The following is a 24,531-nucleotide window of genomic DNA, read 5'->3' as shown; positions in this document are numbered from 1 at the left end:
TGGTTACCAATCACTTGCAGATCGAATTTGATGAGAACAAGTCTTGGATGATCACTGGATTGGATTGCATTTTATAAACGAAAACATTTACTGTGACATTGTCGACGCCTTCGCAACCTTCACAACCAAGTCGATCATCAGCCATTGACTCACAATCATCGGAGTCGCATGCAATTTTTCACAGCCAAGATCCGAGTGCATGTAAATGCGCTATTTGGGTTCCAAAGCTCTGACGAGAGGGAGATGCAGCGGGGCGCTTGTGTCGGAGATACGGTCAAACGGATATATCTGGTGCAGGTCAAGATGGGGTCAAGTAGATCACGAATACTAATAGGTAGTCGATCCCTTGCAGCAAGCTACGGGGTAGAGTGTAGCATAGTGGCAGATATGATCACAGTAACACGCAATGCAGATATTCCATTAGTTGGACATACTTGCATGGAGTTTTGGTGACTGTTCTGGAGGTTTATTCCCGTGGAACTCCTAGTCCTATCTGGCAATGGATGATGCGGGATCTGATATTCCAGGTGAAGTAAGAAAGAACCAGTGTCAGGGACCGTTTCGAGGCATAGTTTGGTTTTAACTCGGGGTTGTGTTACCAGGGCTTCAATCGGCGATTTGCTCGCCTGATCTCCCTAGATTAGACTTCGAATCGGCCATCATTGACCTCACCCCAGCATGTCGAAGTTTCTGCAGACATCGTATCTATTGATTGACTGGCTGCCCCCCTGAGTGCGATATGTGAGATATGAATCGGTATTCGTAGATTACTGCGCCTCACTGCTTCCGGTGGTCCTGGTCGTCACTAGTCATTCTGACCTGCCACTGCGCAGATCAGTAGGGGCAATCTCAAATCGGTACATTGACCACTTTCGGAAATGCATGCCTACCATACGTCGCAGTTGCACAATTAGTTCTCGAATGAAATGATGCCACCTGGTTTCTGGATCTTCCAAGAGTAAGCTCAATAGAAGACCATTGATTTAAATTGACCGATGTGTCCATTGTTGATTTTTGAACCCAAGTCATTGTTGATCTTAAACACAAGTCAATTCACCGAGAAAATGTCCGATCTCCCCATCCCACAAGTATGGCGCACGAAAATGGTTGAACGTGTCCACCATAGTACAAAGGAACAACGTGAGAAATGGATCCAAGCGGCGGACTATAATCTCTTCAACCTGCGCAGCGACCAAATATTTATCGACCTTCTTACCGATAGTGGCACTGGAGCAATGAGCGACCAGCAGTGGGCGGCAATGATGGCTGGTGATGAGTCGTATGCCGGTTCCGCTTCTTTCGACAGATTGCAGCGAACTGTTACCGATATCTTCGGACTGCAGTTTCTACTTCCTGTTCACCAAGGTCGTGCTGCCGAGAACGCCCTGTTCTCTGTTCTGGTGAAACCGGGCGACATAATCCCTGCCAACTCGCATTTCGACACTACTCGAGCACACATCGAATATCGCAAAGCTGCTGCGATAGACTGTCCTGCGGACGTGGCTTTGAACACCTCAGTTGATGAGCCCTTCAAAGGCAACATCAACTTGCCGGTTCTGCGCAAGATCCTTGAGGAAGACCACGAGAAAATACCTTTTATACTCCTCACTTTGACTTGCAACGTTACTGGAGGTCAGCCAGTCAGTATGGAGAATATCACGGCAGTGAAACAAATTGCAACCGATTATGGGAAGCCTTTGATAATTGACTCGGCACGTTTTGCCGAGAATGCGTGGTTCATTCAGCAACGGGAACACGGTTTCCGCCAGAGCAGCATACGCGAGATTACCCGTCAAATCTTCCTGATGGCTGATGCGATGCTGATGAGCGCAAAGAAAGACGGCCTAGTCAATATCGGTGGATTCATGGCCACATGTCATCAGGATTGGTTCGATGCCGCTACAGGGTATGTCATCCTATTTGAAGGCTTCAGAACATATGGTGGCCTTTCCGGTCGGGACCTTAACGCCCTCGCGGAGGGCCTTACTGAGGTAGTGTGTGCCGAATATCTCGGTAGCCGCATTGGCCAAACTCAGCGTTTTGGGCAAATATTGATCGACGCTGGTATTCCCATTCAACGCCCGGTGGGTGGACACGCAGTCTTGGTGAATGCCGGTTCGTTTCTTCCTGCCATACCGCGGGAGGAATATGTTGCCCAGACTCTGGCTGTAGAGCTTTATATTGAGGCCGGTGTGCGTGGTGTGGAAATTGGCACTTTGCTAAATGGACGTGATCCATCAACTGGACGTGAAAGATTTGCCGAAGTGGAGTTCCTGCGGCTTGCTATTCCTCGGCGAGTGTACAGTAATGAACAGATGGAGTATGTGGCTCGGGCTCTGGTAAACCTTTACTGTCGGCGCTCTTCATTTGCCCGGGGATTGTCCATTGTGGAAGAAAAACCAATCCTGAGACATTTTACTGTGCGTTTGAGTCGGAAAGAGGTGAGGTCGGCTGAGACTGAGACCAAGGTAAATCAGTGAGCCAATGGGGGCTTTCTGTTTGTTTTTTGTTCTTGGTCCTGGTATACTGTTGCAAATCAATTTTTTCCCTCATGGACACTTATACAAATGGTTCGGAATAAATCATGTTTCGGGTTGAATTATTTCTTGGTGAAGCTAGAGATGGTTTAGCTCTCCGTCACAATAGGCTCTTGTGTGCGGACGCGTTAGACCGTAGCGTTCGGTACGGCCTAAATCAAGTCGGCCTTGGATAGGTTTCCTTTCGCATTTCTGCCATAGTCACATGCTACTAGGAGCTGTGACGTTAAGAAGGAAGGACTCTTGCTATTCAAACTAGCAAAGAAAAGAAAGGCCTTCTATGCAGCCCCGCAAAAGCAAACAAGCGCCTTGTCTGCCGGCAACTTAAGGCATCGATATAGAATGGAGTGATCTCAACAAGTATTACGAATATTGTAGGGGTTACGCTTACTACCGAGGTCTATAATTCATATCAGGAAGACCTATCTAGGATATCCTTTATAATAAAAAGGACCCGCCTTCGAGCCGCGTCCAAGACACGCCGGCGAATTAGGTTGGGTGGGTGAAAGCAATCCTCCTGTTAAGAAGCTTTGGGGGGTGTTTTGGTTGCTTTTTTTTGTCTAAATGTATGAGGCTCGAACAACTGCGTGGAAGTTGGCTACTCAATGCGAGCTGATAAACGATTTGGGATTTTCCGGATATTCACGTGCAAGGTGATGCTCAGGGATAAGCGCCAGCTATCTTCAATCATCTCCAGGTGTCGCGTTCATGTCATTGTCTGGTATGTGGAAGACCTACCCAAGGCCGATGCGATCAGTGCAACATTATCGACCATGAGAAGCTGAAGACCAGCTATTTGTTGTATCTAAAGCAAATGAGCCGTGATGTTGAGATGGGACGGTGAATTGTTTTTGAACTTACGTTGGCATTCTCCGGGAGGTTGTTTAAAGAGCCGTAAGATCCGCAAATCAAACCTGATCTTTTAACATAGCCCACCAGTCTCGGGCACAGGAGCAATGTCTCGGAAGCGAAGACAATACCGGCCAAGTTCCATCGCTTCGAGAAACGCACCGCAGCTTGTAGACTACTAGCCCTCATTTCCATGTCCGACATCGGTAGTTTGCCGGCGTTGGTGATAAACAGGACAGGATACGTATCTTGCTTACTTGCTAGAAGAATGCAGATCTCAGGCGAAAATGAGGAGAGTATAATGGCCCTTCCACCGCCAACACGGAAAATCTGGGCAAGTATTCGGTCGATGAAGGTGTTGATGTCGATAGCGATTGGCCCTACACCGGCCTCAACAGCTTCATGAAGGCGGGGATACTCTTTATCCATGTTAGATTTTCAGCCCATGAGACGAGCCGAGTGCTCATTCGGATACAGGAAACATACTGATCTCGATATTGAAGCTGATTGAGTCAGGCAGCTTTGTAAGCAGCTCTTCCAGCGTGGTGAAAGAATCCTGCACGGAATGGCCCCTTGTATTCGGCTTGAAGCCTTTGTTCCTGAAGTCCACGGTGTGCTTCATTATGTCCTGGATTCGCACAGTCTCGCACTCCTTGTCCTTTGTTAATGAACGTGAGCGGACTCTTGTCCTGCCCAGCCCATGTGACAGGCCCTGTGGATTTAGCCTCCCGAGCACCGACACTGGTTCAACGCTTGGTGATTGAAGTTCACTCGCGTGCATAAACTTGAAAGGTTAGAGTTAGAAATTGTTAAAGTTCGGATAGACAGACCTGTTCGAGACTGAGATCATGAATAGGAATGTCGGTTCCAGACTCGCTTAGCGAGAAGTCATGATATATGATAGGTGTAAGGTCTCTAGTGAGCTGGACATCTGGCCGCGTGTTAGCAAAGAGAAAAGGAACGGCTTCACTTGAATGGATCATTACCAAACTGTTATAGATTAGTTAACGCCAGCTATTTATGTACTTGATACTTTGGAGCTTCTCACCTCAACATATGAAGCGCCAAGCCTGGCAGCAGAAAGAAAAGACTGTTCCAAATGTTAGTACGCCAGTGTTTCGGGGTATTGGTGAATATACCTCTATGGTATTCTCTCCCAGCTGAAGTTGACTGTGACTGGCAGTGTTTTGACCAAGCCCTTTCTAGTGTCAGCATTACTGTATATCGCGGTGTGAAGTGCCGATTGGATGGAGTTGGTACCTCTATGACCGACAAGCTGTAGGCCCTCTGCGGAGAGTTTCTGTTTCACCAATGGGGGAGTATTTGAGCCCATCAATGGCTTAGCAATAACGAATGTGAAAGCGATGGTTCCTATAATATCCATAGTATTCTTTTCCAGAATCGGGACAGTCCGCTCTCTGACGAGGCTCTCACGGTTCGCTCCAAAGCAGTCTTTGTCGCTCTCTAGTAAATAAGCAGCACTGCCTATTAGCTCGCACGTTTCACACGATGAGTCTACAGCGTAAAGCTTGAAAGCTAGGCGGGCTTCACTGGGGTTAATGACAGGAAAAACAAAAGGTCCATTGACCATATCGCTCAGTATGGGCAGTTTCACCCGCTGTGAGGTACCCTCAACTGAAATTGACATATCCGTCGAAGTGAGATTTTTCGGGTGAGGTGAATTGTCCAGCGAGGAGCCTCTCAAGTCCACAGCTTCGACATGCTTGCCGTTACGCAAAGAACCAAGGTTGACAATGACATGATTTCCGCTCATGGAAAGACGACACATGGCTGCGGACTTGGACTTCAGCGGCATGTCGGCAGGCCCACCAGTAAGGTGGCCAGTATCCCATGGCTTCAGCATCTCAGCAATATGGAGATGGCCCCTCAAAGCTGCATGTTCCTTAGCGGTCCAACCATGATGATCGTATACGTCCTGACTAGCTCCTGCTTGCAGGAGAAGCTCGACAATGGTATGGTGGCCTTCCACACAAGAGATAAACAATGGATTCCACCCATGCACCTTTTCGGCAGTGTCTATATGCACAGCATTGGAGTGTTCCAGCAGCAAGCTTAGATAGTCGCTACGCCCAATCTGAGAAGCAACATACAGCGCAGACTCCCCATACAGCGAGAACCCATGAAGGTCAAAGGAGCTTTTTGTGAGGAGGAACACAATACCATCATGCTTGTATCTGATAGCGAGAATTAACATATCACTCAGACTTTCCAACAGAGTTTCGGTTTGAGCCACCTGTCCGGATTTGATTTCTGAAAACAAAGTTTCCAGAAATATTTTGGCAACGCCTACGTGGTTTTCGATGACCGCGTAGTGAAATGGTGTAAATCCTTGCCAGTCCGGCGTTAGAATTAGCCTCGATGCGCAGCCCAAGCCCCAGGCATGAGAATAGCCCATGATTGATTGACAAATAGAATCCATGCCGTGCAATGCCCCATAATGAAGGCTAAGGCGGCCAAACGTGTCTTGCGTAGACAAAACGGTTTCCTTACGAGAGGCAAGATATTCAATCGCAATATCAAACAGGCCAGCGTGTCTCTTCTCGCCGGTTTGGATTGTTTCTTTGAATTCATTGTTTGCGTATGAAAGGCAGAGTTCCCCTTCCATGATAATGACATGATTCAGCAAATCGTGATCTAGCACAACACCATTCGTGCTGAACGTTTCTGATAACAAATATTGAAAGCAAAGATGAGAGTGGCAGGTTATTGCAAGCCCCGCTAGTTCATAAAGGAAGGTATTGGAGCCTTGTTCTGGAGACGGATCGCGCAATAGAGCATTGAGCGGATGGGCCAAACTTGAAGGCTTGTCGGTTCTGATTGCGCGATATAGGGCGGCATATTGAGCAACGAGGCTTGGCAGGTCATCCGATTTGAATTTACTGACCAGGTCCTCTACTGTGGAGGGTCGAGACCCATCAGAGGACCTTTCAATGACGCTAGACCTTAGGTCCTCGAACTGGCTTATGAAGTTCGCACATTGTGTACGAAGGTCAATTTGCGATCTTGCCCACTTAGCTTTTTGTTCCTGATAAAGTAGGCTCTTGGAACCACTCAGCTTCTCGATTTTCGTGAAAAGTCTCTGGATAGCTTCTTGATTTAACCGAGAGTAATCTTGAAGCTTCTCGAAATCATCGTGTAGCTTTTTGACGACTTCCAGGAAGATCTTTACTTCGTGAAAATCATCCTCCTTGTGCCCTGAGAATATAATTGCTTGGAGTAACCTTCCAAATTTAATCTCAAGCTTTGCTTGTCTTGTTGTCAGAAAGTTGCAGCTTTCACGGTGGAATTTGCAGAGGGCCTGGATGCTACCGTCGAGGAGCGCGTACACTTCTACATTCACCATTAGAAAGTGTTCCGGGCAGACAAATGAAATGACAAACCTGAAAAATCTGGTTCAACTTTCGCATCAATTGACTGCCCGACCGCCGAGTTTAATGCGCACTTCACCGAGTCATAGGGGACATAAAGTGATGCCCATTCCGGGACCGTGTGATGGTGGAAATCCCGACCGAATCGCATGTCGAGACCGAGGGAAGACGATGACCTTGTTCGCAGACGTATATATCACTCTGGTCCTCAACCTTATGTCTTAAGGTCCAGAGGCTCTCGTGCCGAATCCACGGTTTGTTCGCCTTTCGCCCATGGGTCCCCTCCCTGGGATGACTAAGAAGCGGGGAAAGCGGGACCGTCCGTGCCGTACGGTCCACAGGTGTGACCTCGTCGTAACCTTCGAAGAGTAGAGCAGTTAGCGACATGTACCAGAATCTCACACCAAAGACGCACTATCTTGACCAGGTACCTTTAAGGATATCAGAAAGACCATATGTGACCACCTTTGGAACCGTTGGTCCAAGTAAACCAATGGACCAAATCGTGAACGGTTCATAGCCACGGCGCCGATTCACCTTACTGTTTTCTTTTTCTTTTCGGATTGAGAAAAGTGAGTAATGAAAAAGATGGCAGGAGCTCTATTTATCAGGACATTTCTAGACTGTTGACGCGGAAAGCCTCCAGGTAACATGAAGCCAATCATGCATACAAGTCACAATAGTATCCTAACAAGACCGCTGTGCGGAGGAGTCCATGGAGATTGGAGGTAACGAAATTAGCGCCCACGCAAAAGTCCCTGAGACCTCCACCGCCCAGCGTTAAACCCAGAGACCCATCCCATCTCATATTTTTGGATACTTATTCGAAAGACATTCGACTTAGTCTGTGACTTTGGTCCAACGTTGAAAGCTCATATTTCTGATATGGACCCTCTCTCATTTGGCGCGAGTGTGATCGCCATCGCAACACTTGCCACTCAAACTTGTTCGGCTCTCTCAGACCTACGGGCGCTTTGTGAAAGCCTACCAGGGCGCCTTCACGCGGTCAACAATGAAGTCGCGGATCTCAACCTCGTGCTTCTTCAGGTCTCCTTGCTCATCAAAAGCCGAGCGTTCCTGCCCGAAACGCAGTTCTCGGCTATCCCCCATCTTTTACACCAAGCCAATAAAAAGCTACTTGAAATCAAAGACATTGTTTGTCAGCTGACCGTAGCCTGTCGCGCGTCAAGAATGTCGATTTTCAGGGCACATGCTTGGCGAAAAGAACAAAGTCGCCTGCAGACCCTTCAAGAGGATATTAGGACCGTTAAGGCCAATCTAAATGTTATGCTTGGTGCTTCAAACTCGTATGCCCACCGAGTCAAATTTATCTGTTTGACACAAGGATGAAGTTCATTGACAAGTTCCAAATAGGCAAGATATGACAAAGATCCGTTTGGACATCGAGGCAATCTCGGCTGTCACATTTGAATCTTCCCAGCAGCAGATTGCTTTACAGAGCAACTTTCTGAATGGACTTGCTGCCGTCGACCAACGTATTGCTAGAGTGGAGGAGATGCTACTGACCCAGTCACATCAAGTCCAAGCAAGCCAGTTCACCCAAGTTGGTTCGTCGTACCATATGTCCACTCCTCGAACACAGCTTCCACCCTCATCCGAGAAGAATACACCCCTAGCGGCACCAAGCTCCGAAGGGATAGGCATTCGTGTTGCTCCATTTTCCGTTACCTGCCGCTCGGGCTGCCCATGTTCTTGCCATTCACACCAGAAAGCCACAAGTCCCACACTCGTCAACCGTGTTTTCGGGCAGCTTTTCGTTGGCTATGCCGGACTCCCTTATTTCAGCCCAAGGTGTAACATGCATGCATGCAGTAAATCACGGGTAAGGCAAGTCAGCCTTGAATACTGGTTTCCCTTCACATCTCTGTCATCTGCAATTGTGCGACTGCAAGTTGGGTACCAACCAAATGTGGGAACAATGCTACACCTCGATACGTTACGGAGGGTACCTGACACCGCACAATGCGTTAGCTTCGCATTGAATGGAAACATCGACGGGCTGAAATACCTGTTCAGCAAGGGATTGGCTTCTCCACGTGATGTCAGTGCCTCTCGCGGGTATTCGATTCTTCGGTGGGCCCTCTACGGCAAGCAATATGACACTTGCAAATTTTTGATCCATGCAGGTGCAGACGCAAACTACAGACCAATATCTGCCAGTGACAATAGCCCAAGGAACAAAGCTTGTCATTTCCTTCTCGAAGGCGGACTTTCTGAGACTGCCGTCGGTGCCCTCCGCATCATCGCGAAAAACGGGTATCTTGAAGATTTTATAGACGAGGCAAGGTTTACGAAGACCCATAGGATCGTGCTTGGCTTGTCAATGTTGAGTCTGGAGGACGAGATAACCCGCAGTCCGCATGATATTAATGCTATTGATGCCATGGGTCGCACTGCGTTGGCCTGGGCAGCCGCCCGAGGGGATACGCGAGCCATTGTCACACTTCTTAGTCACGGCGCAGATCCGAACATAGTCGACGTTCAATTATCAGGTCCTCTTTCAAATGCTGCTTCTCAGGGCCACACTGTTGCCGTTCGTCTCCTCCTAGAGGCGGGAGCGCAGCCAGATTTACGCCATCCAAGCGGTGAAAGGAAGGGCAGTCCACTCAATTGCGCTACCCGAAATGCTACTGATATTTTGCTTCTAAAATCTCTGCTCGACTTTGGCGCAGATGTGGATGCAAGTGGAAACGACGGGAAGACTGGTCTTATCCATGCGGCAAGGATTGACAATGCCGGGTTTGCTATGCTATTATTGGAATATGGCGCAAACATCAACTCCGTATCGACTGATGGATCAACACCTTTGACGACCGCAATTATATACAACAGTCATAATGTCCTACGATTGTTCCTCGATCGATGGCATGAGTACTCTATCTGCCCCCGTATGAAAGGCCCGAACCTTTTGCAGACTGCGGCACTATACGCTGATCCTACCACACTCCAAATTTTGGCGGCGACGGATCATTTCCGAAGAAAGTACGACAAGCTATATACTCTTGGTGATTTTGGAAATTACCTAAAGCAGCGTCCGGATTTTACGGAAAAGTTGGCATTGGCATTTGATGAACTACTAAGTGTTGTTAACCAGGTGCCAGAACTGAAGAAGGCGACGTCTCCGACACTTCTTGACTCGGGCTTCCTTTCTTGGTGTCTGCCCCGATCCAACTCAGCCTTCGATGAGTTGCAAGATCCGGGGAGTGCCTGCAGCTCTGATGGGAGCTTCCATGATGCCATTGAAAAACACCCATTGATTACGGACAGCTTCGTTGCCATAGAATAATAAGTCTGCGTTTTCTTATTGAGAAATTCCTATGCATGTCAATATGTACGACCCAAGGTTTACACATATCCCTAAAGCCTGGTATGCTGGGTCTCACTCTTGACTTCAAGTAACAATCCATTACCCCAGCCGCGCATTAAGTATCACTAGAATACATCGATAAAATGATCAATCCCCAAGCCTTTCACATCTTGTTCACTCCACCCCAGTTCTAAGAAAACATTCCCAACATTGTTTATTATCTTCGCCTCACGACAGAGAGTATATGACTTTCCTCTCGTCTTGTATACTCGGCGACTGTGTCTGCCAGGCCATAATAGCTGAGCCAAAGCGGCAGAGGTCTGGCTAATCAGTAGCAATGGCATAATCCATTTGAAGTCGACAGCTGCTCCATACTTCAATAGAATGGATGCTGATTCAAAATCTTTTGCTTTGACGGCCACTTCCAAAGGTGTTTTTTTCTTCGGCGGGTCATTCCCATTTGGATCTGCCCCATTTTCAAGAAGAAACCTAACAATATCTGGCCTGTTCTGGATTGGACGTCCACACAACAGTTTTAGAAGTGGCATCCTGTCTGATGGGCTTGTTCGCGTGTGCGCATCCACCTCACCTCGACGGAACAGATACTTAATTGGGTCCAATGACCCATACCTGATGGCGTGGTCAAGCATATGAGCATCCCATCCAGGATTACCATACAGGGCTTCAAATTTCTCCTGAACAAGTTTCAAGACTTCAACATGCCCGCCCAGAACTCCCCTTACCATCGTCCGCTTCAAAAGCTTCGGATGCATTGGCCCGTCCTTTACCAAGCGGTCAATCCAAACCTTCAACCCGATGTCATTGCCGCTTTGCGCCATCATGTCAGTAACTTTGGTCTTGTCAAAGTAGTAATGACGAGTCTTATAACTGCGGTACTTCATTGGACAACCATGTGCTACAAGTAGCTCTATGGTCGCCTTAGAACCCTTTTTGGCAGCGACATCCAGCGGAACAAGGGCCAGTCGGTCACTGTGGCCTGTAATATCAATTCCTCGATCAAGAAGTGTCTGCAGCTGGATACAGTCTCCTCTTTGAATGGCACTCGCCGCTAAGGCATACTCCAATGTCGTTTTAAATCCCTCGAGTGGCCAATGTATTGATGTCATGGTGCGGCGAGCAGAGACGAGGTTGTTTTTTTCTGCTGTGTACAAATCGGGATCGAGTAATTTACGACAGCCACTGAATTCTCCACATAGGTATGCATCGATGAGCTGGTTGATAAGAGTTTCGGTTCTCTGATGAGGGAGGTCAAGTATTCCGTGAACCAGGCTCGACCATCCACATTGGCTGTAATCATGGATCTGAATCTTGCGGTGGAGATAGACACGTTTCATGCGATAGGGAAGATCTTCCCACCGGATTTTGGGTTCGGCGTTGGCAGTCGAAGGGATGGCACCGTCGCGGAGTTCAACACGCTCCAACAGGAAAGCCTCGACCTCACTTGCAAAGAAGACTGGAATCATTTGTTAGAGTGTGATTGACAGACAGGGAAGGGTCCATACAATTGACTGCCCTCAGTTTCCACAGATCGTGGAGTGGGCAGATTTCGACAGCCTCATAGAGGATCTGCGACTGTAATTCAATAGGAAGGTACATTTTGCTGTCTCCCTAAGATAAGTCGATGATTCTCTAGTGGTAGAAATATTCTTTCAAGAATACGTGGGAAATTTTCTGACTCACAGATAATCCTAGTGGCCTTGGCGAGGGCGCCTGCGAAACGCCGGAGATGGTAAAAGCGAAAATCCATGAGTCGACAATCGAAGCCCTTCAGGCCTTGTGGGATGTCCTGGAAACTGACCTGCCTTCTATTGAACAATAACTCAGTACGTTCTGTGTTAAATATCACAGTGCCACATGACCTTCTCCCATGTACATAGTTCACCCCTACTCTTCTTCCATTCCTACTTTAGATAGCTCTCAACTCAGTACAATACCATCTTGTACAGCCTTTTATGATCTCGTTTGCACGTAGACCTTATCATGCTGACAGCCCACAGTGCGCAACCAGAGAACCACCCCGGAGGCCCCAATTAGTATTGCTAAGCTTAGTATTGAAGTGCCCTGGAAGAATTGGAACTATCTTTCGTTAAACCTACTCTAATGTTATCGAGGTATTCAATTAGATCTACAAAGCTGAAGATGAACAGGTTCGATGTACGCTTAGAAGCATGGAAATTTCTAAACTAGTCAAAGCTCGTCTGAGGTCTGCACGCCTTCTCACCATTAACAGACTGACTTGCATTAGCACGACTCACTTCGAAATCTTGACGAACATGTACAACACTCAGGGGCGACATGGGCACCTCATCATTTGCGGGCGACTCGACATCCCCCACAGACCGCGACAGATCTTGGCTGGACCCCTCTTTCGACCTTTTCAGAATGGGATCGTTTGTATCATGGTACGCGGCCCTTGCAGATGAGCTCTGATTTTGCGAGGCGACAAAGAGTTGTCGGAGGGAAGCGACACACGAGACAATAATTGCTACCAAGCGAAGGTCAGTATTAGGACAACAACCTTACGAAAGCTTGAGATAACATACCAACGTCCACTTCAACAAAGCTCCAGAAACATAGCCAGTCGATATTCATCTGACGGTCATAGTCCATTCCGACGGCCACCCGGATTATAGCCGTGACCATGATGAAGATAGTTGCGGAGAAAATGCTGAGCAAAATGAGCTTCTTTCGCAGCGATATTCGTGTCTTCCATAGCACAAGGAAGGGAATAGACAGGACTAACGAGAGAAATATTGTTAGTTTCAAGGACTCCCTTAATATTTCGGTGTATTTGTGTTGACATGCAATGCATGCAGGGTATGCGTTTTTCTCTGTGCTGACTGAGCATTTGTACGCAGCCTCCTTTCCATAGATTCATATCAGATCATTTCTTCCTCCTTCATCCTCCTGGTAGCATCAAGCCTCAAGAATTTGCACTAAACTCACTCATCAAGTCCGTGGTGATATCCCCAGCACAGTTTGCCCAGAACATTCGATTTTCGTAATGAATATGATGAAGCTGGGGGCATTGGGCTGCGTAGTTCAGTGTCAGGGTAAATCAATAGGATTTGGTTTCACTTGTTCTCACTGATGATATACTCCAACCCTCCAAAACTGCACTTGTATTCGATATCGGCCACCGATGCGATATAGACACTCCCTGTACAGAAAAGTACCACGTACCACCAGATACGGAGAGATTTGACCTTGGCACTGATTCGATAGAAGAGTGCCATGAACGAGAATTTGACACACCACAGCGCCGAATAAAATAGTATCTGAAGTGGGGCATTGAATCGCATGAATATATCGTACCTCGGTAGGAATTCAAGATTGAATGGTTTTGTCCCAGCGCTGATCGCATACAACTCGTAAAGGACCTTCCCTTCGACTTGCCAGATGACTGCGGCTGTGAGCATAATGACCCATGCGAAGACAACAAGGTAGCCATCTAGGAACACTTGACGGAACGAGGCAAGTTGGGCATATATGCGGAATATGACAAATAGAAACGATGTGCCTGTGAGAGCCCATAGCACGCCCTGTTAGGATGAGGTCAGTTATTTATGCCAAAACAATCATGTCATCATGTTGGATACTCACTAAAAAGACCGACTCGGGGACTCGACTGTGTTGGTCATCAAACTCTGCCATTATTACTAGAGTTTAGGTATGAGAGTCCTGGATAAATGGCAAATGACGAGACATCACAAATATATTGACTGTAGAACTATATCGCCGTGAGATTAGATATATTATTTTTTGTTGTTCTTAGCTGTTTGGTCTGGCCACCCTCCTGCACTCGACGAGCTGAGGTTTATTGGCGCGACTAACAGAAACATTGGCCAGATTCTTTCAGGATATCAAGTCAGATACCTTGAGCCATGTGCAGTTTACTCAAAAGGAAGGAGCTCGGCCTTCAATATTGACGCCACCACCGTTCACTCCATGCGCGAATCATGACCCTAGCCCTGAGCGACAATCAGAATCGTGCAGTCTGGAGGTGATGCCAAAGAGAACACCAAGAACCCACCGACCGTACACCTTGGCATACAAACTTCTAAGACCAGTTCATTAGTCAGATTTGCTTATCGGAAACGAAACTAATAGTGGTCGGATCATCTGTATCTTGGGCTATCCCACATACGACGACCTACTTGGTCTCTCTATCTATCCCTCCTGGGCATCAGCTCACTTCCCATCGATGCGGTGCTTAATAGAAAATTGTGCATAAAAAGGATAATCATGAAGTTTACGCAGCTAACCGAAAGGTCAAGGGTGTCAAAGAAACCACGTTTCTACCGGGTCCCTCGATATCTCCGAGAGACAAAGAACGGCAGTTTCCATCGAGCCCGGACCAACGAAATTATCTTGAGCCTGGATAAGATTCGGATACTTCGGTAATGCCAAATTCCCTTCATATGTTCATTTGGCCAAGTCCATCATGTGGCCACGAGCGTGGCGATTGCTCACTCTTTCAAGTAATGGCGCCTCAGATGCGCCATGCCCCTCACAGCTGTTCAGTGGCGCACCGCGCTTTGTGATGGACTCTCAATTATTTCTGTGGGAATTTTGCTATGCAGTATCCAGAAAAAAATGGTGGCAGTCTGCTCAGAAGAGGTGCGATCCAAAACACTAAGGCACTGACGCCTTTCAGCAATAAGCAAGAATGTTCGATGATGTCGACTGCGATTTGCACAATTTTGCATAATCAGCACAGACACGGGAAGAAGTGAGTTAACAGGTATACCCAGCCAGAGATGAATCTGAAAGAATCTTTGAGGGAACGCCCTCGGCAGACTAGGAGATATGCCATCCCGAGGTCACATAGGTTTCTTCCCAAAGTCCCTTCCCCATTTGAATTTGGGCTCACGTGGAAGGAACCACGAAGCAAAGAGCAAGGGTACTCTATCTGCTATCGTCACTCTCCATACTTGCTTACTCCGTTTTGTTGTCCATCGACCTTCCCTCGTGTGATAGAACCTTGGAATGAATAACAACTTACCGATCTACCATGAGATTATACGAATTTTGGTCGCTTACCCCTCAATTCCCTATATTATGACGAGCTAACATATTGCAAGAAAACATGGCCGACACAATTTCGATAGCGCCCTGCCACCTCCCGAACCCCTCTACAGCTTCACTGTCGGCATGTACAAGAGGACACCGAATCGCCCAAGAGTATCAAAAGTACTACCGCGGGTTGCCGAAATGCTGGATTGGAAGACTCCCGTGGTATAAATTTGGACATCTTTACGTTTTTCTGCGTCGTCATCTACCTCGGACGCCATTGTGGGACCTCGTACATAAAGATTTCACTCGATTGGACCAGAGAGAAACCTTGCCTAAGGTATTGGAACATACATTCAACCGACATGCTACCGAGACTGATAAGGAGTATAGACAAGATACCTTGGAAGAGTTGACGATGATGAGCGTATCCCCATCTAGAATATAAACTTTCGTCGTTGAGCACGTAGGTCCTTCAGACATCACGCAATGCTTGCACCCGAAGGTGAATTTCAAAACTAAATAAGCATAAGGCGACCATATTTAAGCGAAACGGATGAGCCAATGACAACAATTAAGATATTAGTCCAGATGGCGTGTCTGAATTCCCGAATGATGCAACTCGCTTGGACCCCGCCTCCAGAGCTACGCCGACATGTCTGCGTATTATTCCGCAAATGATAACTAGTCATTACAGAATATGGCAGTTTTGCTAACAATAACAGTCTAAGTCAGACGTTCTTCTAGGACTAGGTCTTTATTTTGCAATTGTCTCATTCACGCCTACAGGCACAACATAACAACTCCTCTTAGGGCAGAATTGCGTGACGGTCATTGCGGCAACGCATACTTCTTGTGGAAATAAAAAGGCCGAAGTAGACTGTTTTATGATGCTTTTCACAATCATTTTTTTGACAGGGTCTCTTCCGGCATTCCGAAAAGATGTCTATAGATGGAGTAAAGACAGCAAGGGTTTCTGCTAGTAACGCAGATGGCTCGGATGAAGAGTGGCAGAAGAGTGATCAACAAAAAGGAGAAGGTACGTTTGGGGCCGGAGAGGGCCATCACTTCTACCGGCCGATCGACAGCTACGAGGGACTCCATCGCTGGGATCCCAACTTTCAATGGACGGAAAAGGAAGAGAAAAGGATTGTCAGGAAGGTCGGTTACATTCCCTGTCGCGACCTCGATTACGAATCAACTAAGCATGGATAGATCGATGCTCGTGTCTGCACGTTTGCCTGCGTGACCTTCTTTGCATTGCAGCTGGATCGAGGCAACATCGGCCAGGCACTGGCGAGTACGCTTCTAGAAGATCTAGGGATGACCAGCAACGATTACAACTTGGGGCAGACTGTTTTCCTGGTCTGCTTCTTGTTAGCGGAGATGCCCTCCCAGTTACTGTCCAAGAGAATCGGCCCAGACCGTTGGATCCCTATGCAAATTGTTTCTTGGAGCCTGGTCGCGGCTTGTCAGGCCTTTTTAAAAGGGCGTGGCTCATATTTGGCCTGTCGAGCTCTGCTAGGATTCTTAGAAGGCGGCTTGTGAGTATTTTTTATTTCGTAAAATCTCAAGATGGGACTAACGACAGCTTTCAGTATACCTGATACAATCCTTTTCTTGTCTTTCTTCTACAAATCTAGTGAGCTACCGAAAAGACTGACCTGTTTCTGGATTTCCTACACTGTTGCCGGAATTATTGGATCATTCCTAGCCTTTGGCTTCTTACACATCACCGACGCCAACGGCGGCGGTGCCTGGAGATATCTATTTGCGTACGAGGGTCTCATAACTGGCGTGATTGGAATCATCGCTGCTTTCTGGATGCCAGCGTCACCCGTGCAAACCAAGGGAGGATTACGTGGAAAGAACGGATGGTTTACGGAGCACGAGGAGAAGATCATCGTGAACCGCGTCATTCGGGACGATCCTAGTAAGGGCAGTATGCACAATCGACAAGCAGTGACCCCACGGCGCTTTTGGGAGTCGCTCAAAGATTACCATATGTGGCCCATTTATGCTCTCGGTCTAATATGGTTGATACCCACTCATCCGGCGCAAAGCTACCTCACGCTACAGCTGCGGTCTCAGGGATTCACAACTTTCCAGACGAACTTGTTGACAATTCCATCAGCTGTCCTAGCAATTATCACCTTGATAGCTATTACCTGGATTGCGGAGCGTACAAACCAGCGCCTGCTTTGGGGAGTGGGAGTGGAAGTCTGGAACATAGTCCTCCTAATTGCGCTAGAGTTGCTTCCTCAGAAAAGCATGCCCTGGCCCCGTTGGGCGATACTTACACTTCTTGTCGGCGGGCCGAGCATTCATCCTGTTGTGGTGGCGCTCACCTCTCGAAATGCCGGATCTGTGCGGACTCGCACTGTTGCTTCTGCATTGTATAATATGTCTGTACAATTGAGCAACATTGCTGGTGCTAATGTAAGTTCCAGTCCTTATTCTAGGCTACCAATGATCTTGAGCAAAATCATTTGGGATGCTAACAATCCTGAGTAGGTGTACCAAGAAAAGGATGCACCATACTACAAAAATGGAAATAAAGTCCTCATTGCGCTGGCTGTCGTCAGCGGGTTCCTTTTTATCTTTGCCAAGTTCTACTACGATTGGTGGAACAGGTACAGTTTCAGGACTCGCACATATAAATATAGAGCACCTCTGCTAACTGTATATAGGAGAAACACCGCAAAATGGGATGCCATGACGAGCGAGCAAAGAGAGTTTTACTTGCGTGAAAACCCGGTATTGACTAACAAGAGGTACGTCGCGCTGTAGAGCATCCGTGGATAACTACTTTTAGTGCCTCAGAACTTACCATCTTGTACAGAATTGACTTTCGGTTTGCTCGTTAGACCTGTGAATCTGCTGGAGAGATTCAACACATCTCTTGCGACAATAAACATCGGGCTAATCATAGAAGAGCGTTGGACTTGCAAATTACAGTTGTTCATAGGATGGATCAGAACATAATGGGTTTATCAACTACCCGAATCAGAACCCTATAGTACTGCGGAATAACTGATTTGACAATAATTTTATATGAAGGCTCGTTGTGAATAGTCAGAAATTGCATCATTATGGCTTGAATGAGGTTGCTCGGGGCAGCCTGAGCACGACGCATGGCTTATGTGACCATTGATGCATAGGTTTGCCTCATGACTATACTGTCGGCTTTCGGTCGCGCTGTGAGTTTCATTGTTGTTGTAAGGATTGTACCCAGCCCGTCAATTGGCCGAGTGTGACCCACCCGTCGAAATGAGAGAGGCAAAAAGAGATGCCCTCGTCCAGGATCGAACTGGAGACCTTCGGATGTCAATCTTGTTACCAAGAATGTCATATGAAAGGATATGAGACCGACGTCATGACCAAACTAGACCACGAAGGCTTTCACCGAGTTGTCTGATCGACCATCCGGAGTGTTTGTTCCTCACGGCTTAAATGATGTATAACTCAGTCATCTGCGGAGACCTGAGAAGCGTACATAAAGTAGAGTAAACCGAATTACATTGAGAGGGAAAGTTGCAGAAGTGACTTGATAACGGAGAAGGGCGAAGGTGAGCAAGCTCATGGCTTCCCCCTGGTTCGATTAATTCTAGGTCACGTGGTTACATCCTTCCTTTCATCCTTCTTCTTGAAAGAAACGATCTGGGTTCCCATCAGCACCAAAATCATAGGAACTCCAATTCCAATCGGCTTTAGCGGTTGTCAAAAATAGCGTCGCAGTCAATCAATAGTTGTTGACATGTACTGCACGCAGGGTATCTGTTTGGCATGCAGTCCATGCAGGGTATGCGTTTGTCTGTCCGTGTGCAGATTGAGCTTTTTGGCTCTTTGCATCTTGGTCATACAGCTGGTTTATATACCAGCTCCTTCCCATAGATTCATCTATCACCTCTCTTCATCTCCATCTTTCCTCTCCTTCGTAGCCTCAACAATAGTCTATACTCTTTACTTGCCCCACTGGTCCAAATATATCTTCTCGGCGCTCCTTTCACCGATTCTGCGTTAATTCCCAGGTTGTCTTTTGTTCTTTGATATTGGGAGAGAATCTCCAAGCTAAGTATCAAGGGTTCGTATCATTCATTCTAGTTTCTTGACAAACAAAGCGGAGAAAAACAGTACCGAGAAATATATAGTTGTAAGAATCGAGTTTTATTGCTTACAGCCATTTCTTCCGAGGAGATATTCTTTGTTATAGTTATGCCGAGTCTTTGGACCTTTAAACCCAAATCCACTCGGTCTCAAGTTTGGGATTCATCGCTTTCTTCTATAATCATTCTTTGTTTTCATGAAAATGTTGATTTTATTCCATGGGGTATTTGTACCCTCGACTCGTGGCATTCGTGCCAGGGCAATTTGAATTTGCCAGACTAAACTTTCTGAGGCTTATTTTTTCCAACATGTCATCAAAGCGATACGGCTTTCGAAGCCATACTCTCGTTCAGCAACTACCGCCCCATACACCCCAGGGATCACCACGTGATCCGACTCCTCGCATAAGGCTCAATATAGAAAACTTGGACCTTACCAAGTCCTACGTTAGGACGTTGGTGCCGGCTCGACGACCAGCGAGGGTAAAGAAAGACAGACCATGGACCAAATGGACGGGTGCCATGCCTCTCACCGACCCGACTAAATTGCCTGCTGGCTGGCATATGAATGAGGACGATCTTGAAATCGAGTAGGACGGCATTGAATCCAAGTGTTTGATACAATCAAAGAGCTAATTTGTAATCTAACAGAGATATCGATGGCCAAATCGAAAGATGCCGCGAGAGAATTGCTGAAGGAGTAATGCCCCGTGTCTTTCAGCAAAGGTTGGCCGAGTATACGGCTACAAGGACCGCAAATGAGTGAGTCTTTTATATTAATGTTCTTCTCAGACAAACTCTCACATTACTATATTGTAGTCTGATGAGGTTTACCGGGTCTGACGGGTTGAGCTGGGATACCATTGAACGGGTGCATACGTTGGAGGCCATGAGGACAGATCTGGCGAATACTACAGATCCAAACGAGCAGCTTCCAAACATTGATGCTCTTTTGAGGGCATACAAAGCGGGTGCGCTTGAGTGGAATACCGGTCTTTTTACATATTGGTCGAGGGGAGTCCAGATCTGTCAACCAAGACCATTTAACTGGGATGAATTCGAAGCGATCAATGCGCACTACAACGGCGTCAAAGGATTTTGGACTGAAGGGGTAATCTATCTCGTCAATCTTTCCAAATCAACTCGCTAATGAATAATATCAGGTCAGCGGGCCTGGAAATGGGAGCTCCTATGCAACAATCACGCTTAATCCAACCAGGATCCCTAAAGGGCTAATTGCCGTAAGATCCAGATAAATCAACCCTGTTGCAAGGTTCTCTAACTTTTTCACTCAGATAAGATTAGCCCTTCGTCTTCCAGGAGTAAGTTGGTTTGCCGAGTTAGAGTTCATATACGACACTGGGGCCAATATGATGTCTATTTTCGAAGGAGACCTTAACACCCTTCATGGTCCATTTGGCGCAACTGGTGCGCCAAGAATACCAGTGATAGGTCTTGGATCGGTTAGCACTGGTGGTGGCACCGTGAACAAACAATACATTGAGATGGAAGTCACAATCCTCGATGGGGACCGCCAGAGAATGACCCCTTGGACTAGAACGATATGCGCTCTCAACAGTGGTGACTGGAAACCGGGCGGCGTCCCCCGACTGGATGGCCCAATTGTGCGAGACTTGTTAGATACGGGAAGTGCACCTAATGACCTCCGTCAAATAAACATCGCAACCACGAAATCCGAACTTAATCTGACGGACCAGGACCTTGTTGCCCACCCACCACACCACAATCCAAGAACTAGGCACATGTTTCCCGTGCCACCAGGAACGTTCGCTAATGTACCTGGTACTTCATTATCGGGGAGAGGTCAAGGGACAATGCCACAAGCAGGACCCGGAGTTGCTCCTTGAGAGACTTACAAACCTGCCTTCTTTGGGGGACTATCGCTTGTGCTTGAACGTTGTCTCACTTCGAACTTTATTTTTCCGTGTTTGTTCTTATTGGAGTGTATCGCTGTCTCAATTCAGCTCAGTTTTGGAACGTTTGTTGGGTTTATGCTGTTATATTTGTGTTATACCGGTGCAAGCCAGGTCTGCGGATGAAATCTTATTTTCCTATATTACTGTAATACTTGTGCGGCTAGGGATATGTGTACTTTGTCATATCTAGGTAGACCTCGGGTGTAGCTGGTGTCGATCTCACCAATATCTAGGGCAAAGCGGCCCATGCGGATGGTTGGCACCTCTCACTCTTTTCCCTTCTTCCTCCCTAATGGAGGTGCAATCTGGATGGAAATGGAATGAATGGAGAAAAGCACTGTCTGTATTGACGATCTTGCACGAGGAGAGGAGGAAGAGAGAAGGAAAGGAGAGAGAGCTATCATACATGGAGGTTCTATCACATGGTGATGCCTCAGGCATCCAACACTCCCTCCCATACATAAAGCTCAACACTTCTAAAAGTATTCTATTAGCGAATAAAGGCTCAGCCATGAATAAGTTGTCGGTAAACAAATACACTAATGGTTCTATTGATCGGTAGTTGTTTTGTTGCCCCAGGGCACGGGGGCGCACGTGGTAGGACCCACCTCGGGTAGGTCCTTCTATCCCTTCTCTCCCGTCTTCTCTCCCGCTTGTTCGATGTCAAAGGCAGTCACAATTCATTGCCATCCGTCTTCTTCGGGTGGGTGTTCGAGCCGAAAATTGTTTAAAAATTTGGCAATTATCACTAGGAGACAGCTGGTCCTGCGGTCCGCACCAATTAGCTCCAACTAGCCAAGCTCTGATGGAGCTCCAGGGAGCATGTCCGATCACTTGTGGTCACATTCGGCCCCACCCCTTCTGATGTGCTGCGGGTCACTGATGTAGGTTAGAGGAACACCGAGATGGTAGCAACCTTGTCTTTCCAGTTCTTTTTCCGGGCTCTAAAAAAAAGTAACGCTCGCCGGGAATCAAGAGGAAGAAGATGACTCCGAATGATGTGATCCCCGACATTCAGGAAAGCTTCGTGGCTATAGCGAAGTCAATAAACTAGCTACAAATAAGCGTGGCCGCGGCATACTAGCGTATTGCAACTAGTGGCAATCTATCAACGCTTGCACTGCAGGGTCCACAGTTAATTACCGCCATGGAAGAGTATGACACGGAGAGAACAATACACTTGTTGGGGATTTTTTCCCTTCCCCCGCGGCTTTTCATTTTTAAACGGTGCTTTCCGCAGCCAGTTCAATTTCCGAACCAAACTCAACCATCCATCATGACCATCAATGAGAAAGCAAGCGTGGATGACACGGAGGTGGGAAGCCCTAGGGACTCCACTGAGGAGCACGAGGTCTTCAAGAAGACCGAGGATGGCGTCAGCTTCCGCGGCGTTGGCTGGTTCAAGGCGTGTATCATCTTTGTGAAGGTCCTCTTCGCGACGGGTGTACTGTCGCTCCCAGCTTCACTATACTCCCTCGGTGCAGTGGGTGGTTCGATCAGTATCGTCGCATGGGGCGCGTTCAACACTTACTCCTTCGTGATTCTCGGCAACTTTCGCAAGAAGCATCCTCACTGCCACTCTATTGCGGATATGGCAGAAGTTGCCGGCGGTTTTTCCGCGAAGGAGCTTACCGGTTTGCTCTTCCTCATCGGCTATGTTCTTGTCACGGGAAGTGGTATTATCGGAGTGTCAACGGCCTTGAATGCCCTCTCACACCACTCCGCGTGCACTGTCTGGTGGTCTTTGATTGGAGCGGTTGTGATCGTCGCGACAGCTTCGGTACGCAAACTACAGCATGTGGGCTGGCTCACATATGTAGGATTCATTTCAATCTATGCCGCAGTTCTGATTGTTGTCATCGGAGTCACAACGCGCGACCGACCGGCTGCCGCACCCCAGGAGGGCCCCTACGACCTCGGCTTCGTAGCTATCAACAACCCCGGATTTGCCGCTGGCATGGTTGCTTCCAGTACTATCTTCGTCTCCACGGCCGGTACCAGCGCGTTTATCCCGGTGATGTCGGAGATGCGAAACCCGAAGGATTATAAAAAGGCGTTATACCTATGCATGATTGTTGTCAATGCGTCGTACCTTGCTTTCAGTTTGGTCGTCTATCGTTGGTGTGGACAGTGGGTGGCTAGTCCATCTTTGGGTGTACGTATCCTTTTCTAGACGCCGGGTCGGATGCATTTAGCTAATTCTTGTCTATAGAGCGCAGGACAGACCATTAAGATGGTGTCTTACGGTGTTGCACTGATAGGACTGGTCGTGAGCGCCACGATCTACTTGCATGTGAGTATCCCCCTCGCGATACAAGCTTCTGGAACTAACGTTCTTTAGATCGCTGCCAAATACATATTTGTGCGCATCTTGGGTAAAACGCGTCATTTGCAAGCCAACACTGTTGTTCATTGGGCCACTTGGATGGGATGCACCATCGGTCTCGGCGCTATTTCCTTTATCCTCAGCGAGACTATTCCTATCTTCAACTATCTGGTTGCCCTGATTGGGTCCGTCTGCTTCGCCCCTCTAGCCATGTGTCTTCCAGGTTTCTTGTGGCTGCACAGCAATGGTCACTACCGGAGGGGAACACTTATGCAGAAGATAATCTACCTCCTACATTGGGGGATGGTACTTCTTGGAGTTTTCTTCCTCGTTGGTGCGACGTACGGTGTTATCATTCAGATCATTGATGCCTATGCAACGGGAATGATTGGTATGCTTTGCCGCAATTGTGCAGAATTTGCGACTGACTCTTTTATTAGGCTCCAGTTTTAGCTGTCTCGACAACTCGAATTCATCGTGAATACGGGTCTTGAGGAAAATAGTATTTGTTGGTCGAGCTGCTTCGGCTCCCAATTGGAGCAGTGATATATATACGTTCAACACGTGGTTTGGATGGATATAATGAGTGGTAATGAAGGAATTTATAATGAGGGCCCGGGTGGTCATAATGAAATGAGTTGTCATAGAATGGTATTGGTCTCTGTTTTCGTTTTGTTTTTATCTGGTTTTCAAGGCTCGCCTAAGTCACAATTACTAGTGCCGCCAAGCCAAACACTCGTCCCCACTCCCACCCAAACCTGGTCTCCGTGTGGTTCCCGGACGGAGTTACGCGACCCGGGACCCCAGTTCTAACTGCATTCGGCCTAGTCTTAGTCCATCAGCACTTTGATTCCTTCCCGCTTTTCTTTTACTTATCAGAGAGCTTTCTGGGCATAGGTCCTCTTCCCGCTTTCGTGACACATACCATTAGTATCTCATTGCTCTAGTCTCCACGAGACCTGACTGAGTCTCAAATTTGTGGCGTCCCGTGTGGATCCACCTGCGTCGGTTCACGACATTGAAGC

At 47.5% G+C, this 24,531-nt stretch overlaps 7 protein-coding genes across 7 annotated transcripts; 5 read left to right on the top strand and 2 right to left on the bottom strand.

Moving 5' to 3' along the window:
• Positions 1 to 1,064: 1,064 nt before the first annotated feature.
• N7525_011111 (tryptophanase) lies at positions 1,065 to 2,480 on the top strand (the record flags this gene model as incomplete). The annotated part of the gene is made up of 1 exon (XM_002560993.2): positions 1,065 to 2,480. One exon carries the CDS (start codon positions 1,065 to 1,067, stop codon positions 2,478 to 2,480), a length of 1,416 nt encoding a protein of 471 aa, XP_002561039.2.
• Positions 2,481 to 3,243: 763 nt separating this feature from the next.
• N7525_011110 (uncharacterized protein) lies at positions 3,244 to 6,926 on the bottom strand (the record flags this gene model as incomplete). The annotated part of the gene is made up of 9 exons (XM_061215345.1): positions 3,244 to 3,342; positions 3,399 to 3,805; positions 3,873 to 4,170; positions 4,217 to 4,317; positions 4,373 to 4,376; positions 4,435 to 4,476; positions 4,526 to 4,584; positions 4,647 to 6,737; positions 6,788 to 6,926. 9 exons carry the CDS (start codon positions 6,924 to 6,926, stop codon positions 3,244 to 3,246), a joined length of 3,240 nt encoding a protein of 1,079 aa, XP_061067857.1.
• A 734-nt stretch (positions 6,927 to 7,660) lies between these two features.
• N7525_011109 (uncharacterized protein) lies at positions 7,661 to 10,082 on the top strand (the record flags this gene model as incomplete). Its single annotated transcript, XM_002560991.2, has 2 exons — positions 7,661 to 8,082; positions 8,150 to 10,082. 2 exons carry the CDS (start codon positions 7,661 to 7,663, stop codon positions 10,080 to 10,082), a joined length of 2,355 nt encoding a protein of 784 aa, XP_002561037.2.
• Positions 10,083 to 10,228: 146 nt separating this feature from the next.
• On the bottom strand, positions 10,229 to 13,778 carry N7525_011108 (ankyrin repeat domain-containing protein; the record flags this gene model as incomplete). Its single annotated transcript, XM_061215344.1, has 7 exons — positions 10,229 to 11,577; positions 11,627 to 11,696; positions 12,380 to 12,609; positions 12,668 to 12,830; positions 13,101 to 13,143; positions 13,224 to 13,666; positions 13,728 to 13,778. The coding sequence occupies 7 exons, from the start codon at positions 13,776 to 13,778 to the stop codon at positions 10,229 to 10,231; spliced, it is 2,349 nt and encodes a 782-aa protein (XP_061067856.1).
• Positions 13,779 to 16,079: 2,301 nt separating this feature from the next.
• Positions 16,080 to 18,004, top strand: N7525_011107 (uncharacterized protein; the record flags this gene model as incomplete). The annotated part of the gene is made up of 6 exons (XM_002560988.2): positions 16,080 to 16,298; positions 16,353 to 16,681; positions 16,736 to 17,576; positions 17,652 to 17,770; positions 17,828 to 17,911; positions 17,980 to 18,004. 6 exons carry the CDS (start codon positions 16,080 to 16,082, stop codon positions 18,002 to 18,004), a joined length of 1,617 nt encoding a protein of 538 aa, XP_002561034.2.
• A 1,548-nt stretch (positions 18,005 to 19,552) lies between these two features.
• N7525_011106 (uncharacterized protein) lies at positions 19,553 to 21,111 on the top strand (the record flags this gene model as incomplete). The annotated part of the gene is made up of 5 exons (XM_002560987.2): positions 19,553 to 19,833; positions 19,895 to 20,005; positions 20,063 to 20,354; positions 20,407 to 20,484; positions 20,539 to 21,111. 5 exons carry the CDS (start codon positions 19,553 to 19,555, stop codon positions 21,109 to 21,111), a joined length of 1,335 nt encoding a protein of 444 aa, XP_002561033.2.
• A 1,345-nt stretch (positions 21,112 to 22,456) lies between these two features.
• N7525_011105 (putative neutral amino acid permease) lies at positions 22,457 to 23,987 on the top strand (the record flags this gene model as incomplete). The annotated part of the gene is made up of 4 exons (XM_002560986.1): positions 22,457 to 23,335; positions 23,393 to 23,473; positions 23,522 to 23,897; positions 23,947 to 23,987. The coding sequence occupies 4 exons, from the start codon at positions 22,457 to 22,459 to the stop codon at positions 23,985 to 23,987; spliced, it is 1,377 nt and encodes a 458-aa protein (XP_002561032.1).
• Between the last annotated feature and the right edge of the window lie 544 nt (positions 23,988 to 24,531).

This window comes from Penicillium rubens (assembly GCF_028828025.1).
Source record: "Penicillium rubens strain IBT 27055 chromosome Unknown utg000004l_segment0_segment0, whole genome shotgun sequence".
NCBI classification, from domain to species: domain Eukaryota; kingdom Fungi; phylum Ascomycota; class Eurotiomycetes; order Eurotiales; family Aspergillaceae; genus Penicillium; species Penicillium rubens.
The sequence above is the reverse complement of the archived record's forward strand: the minus strand, read 5'-3'. Positions and strand labels throughout refer to the sequence as shown.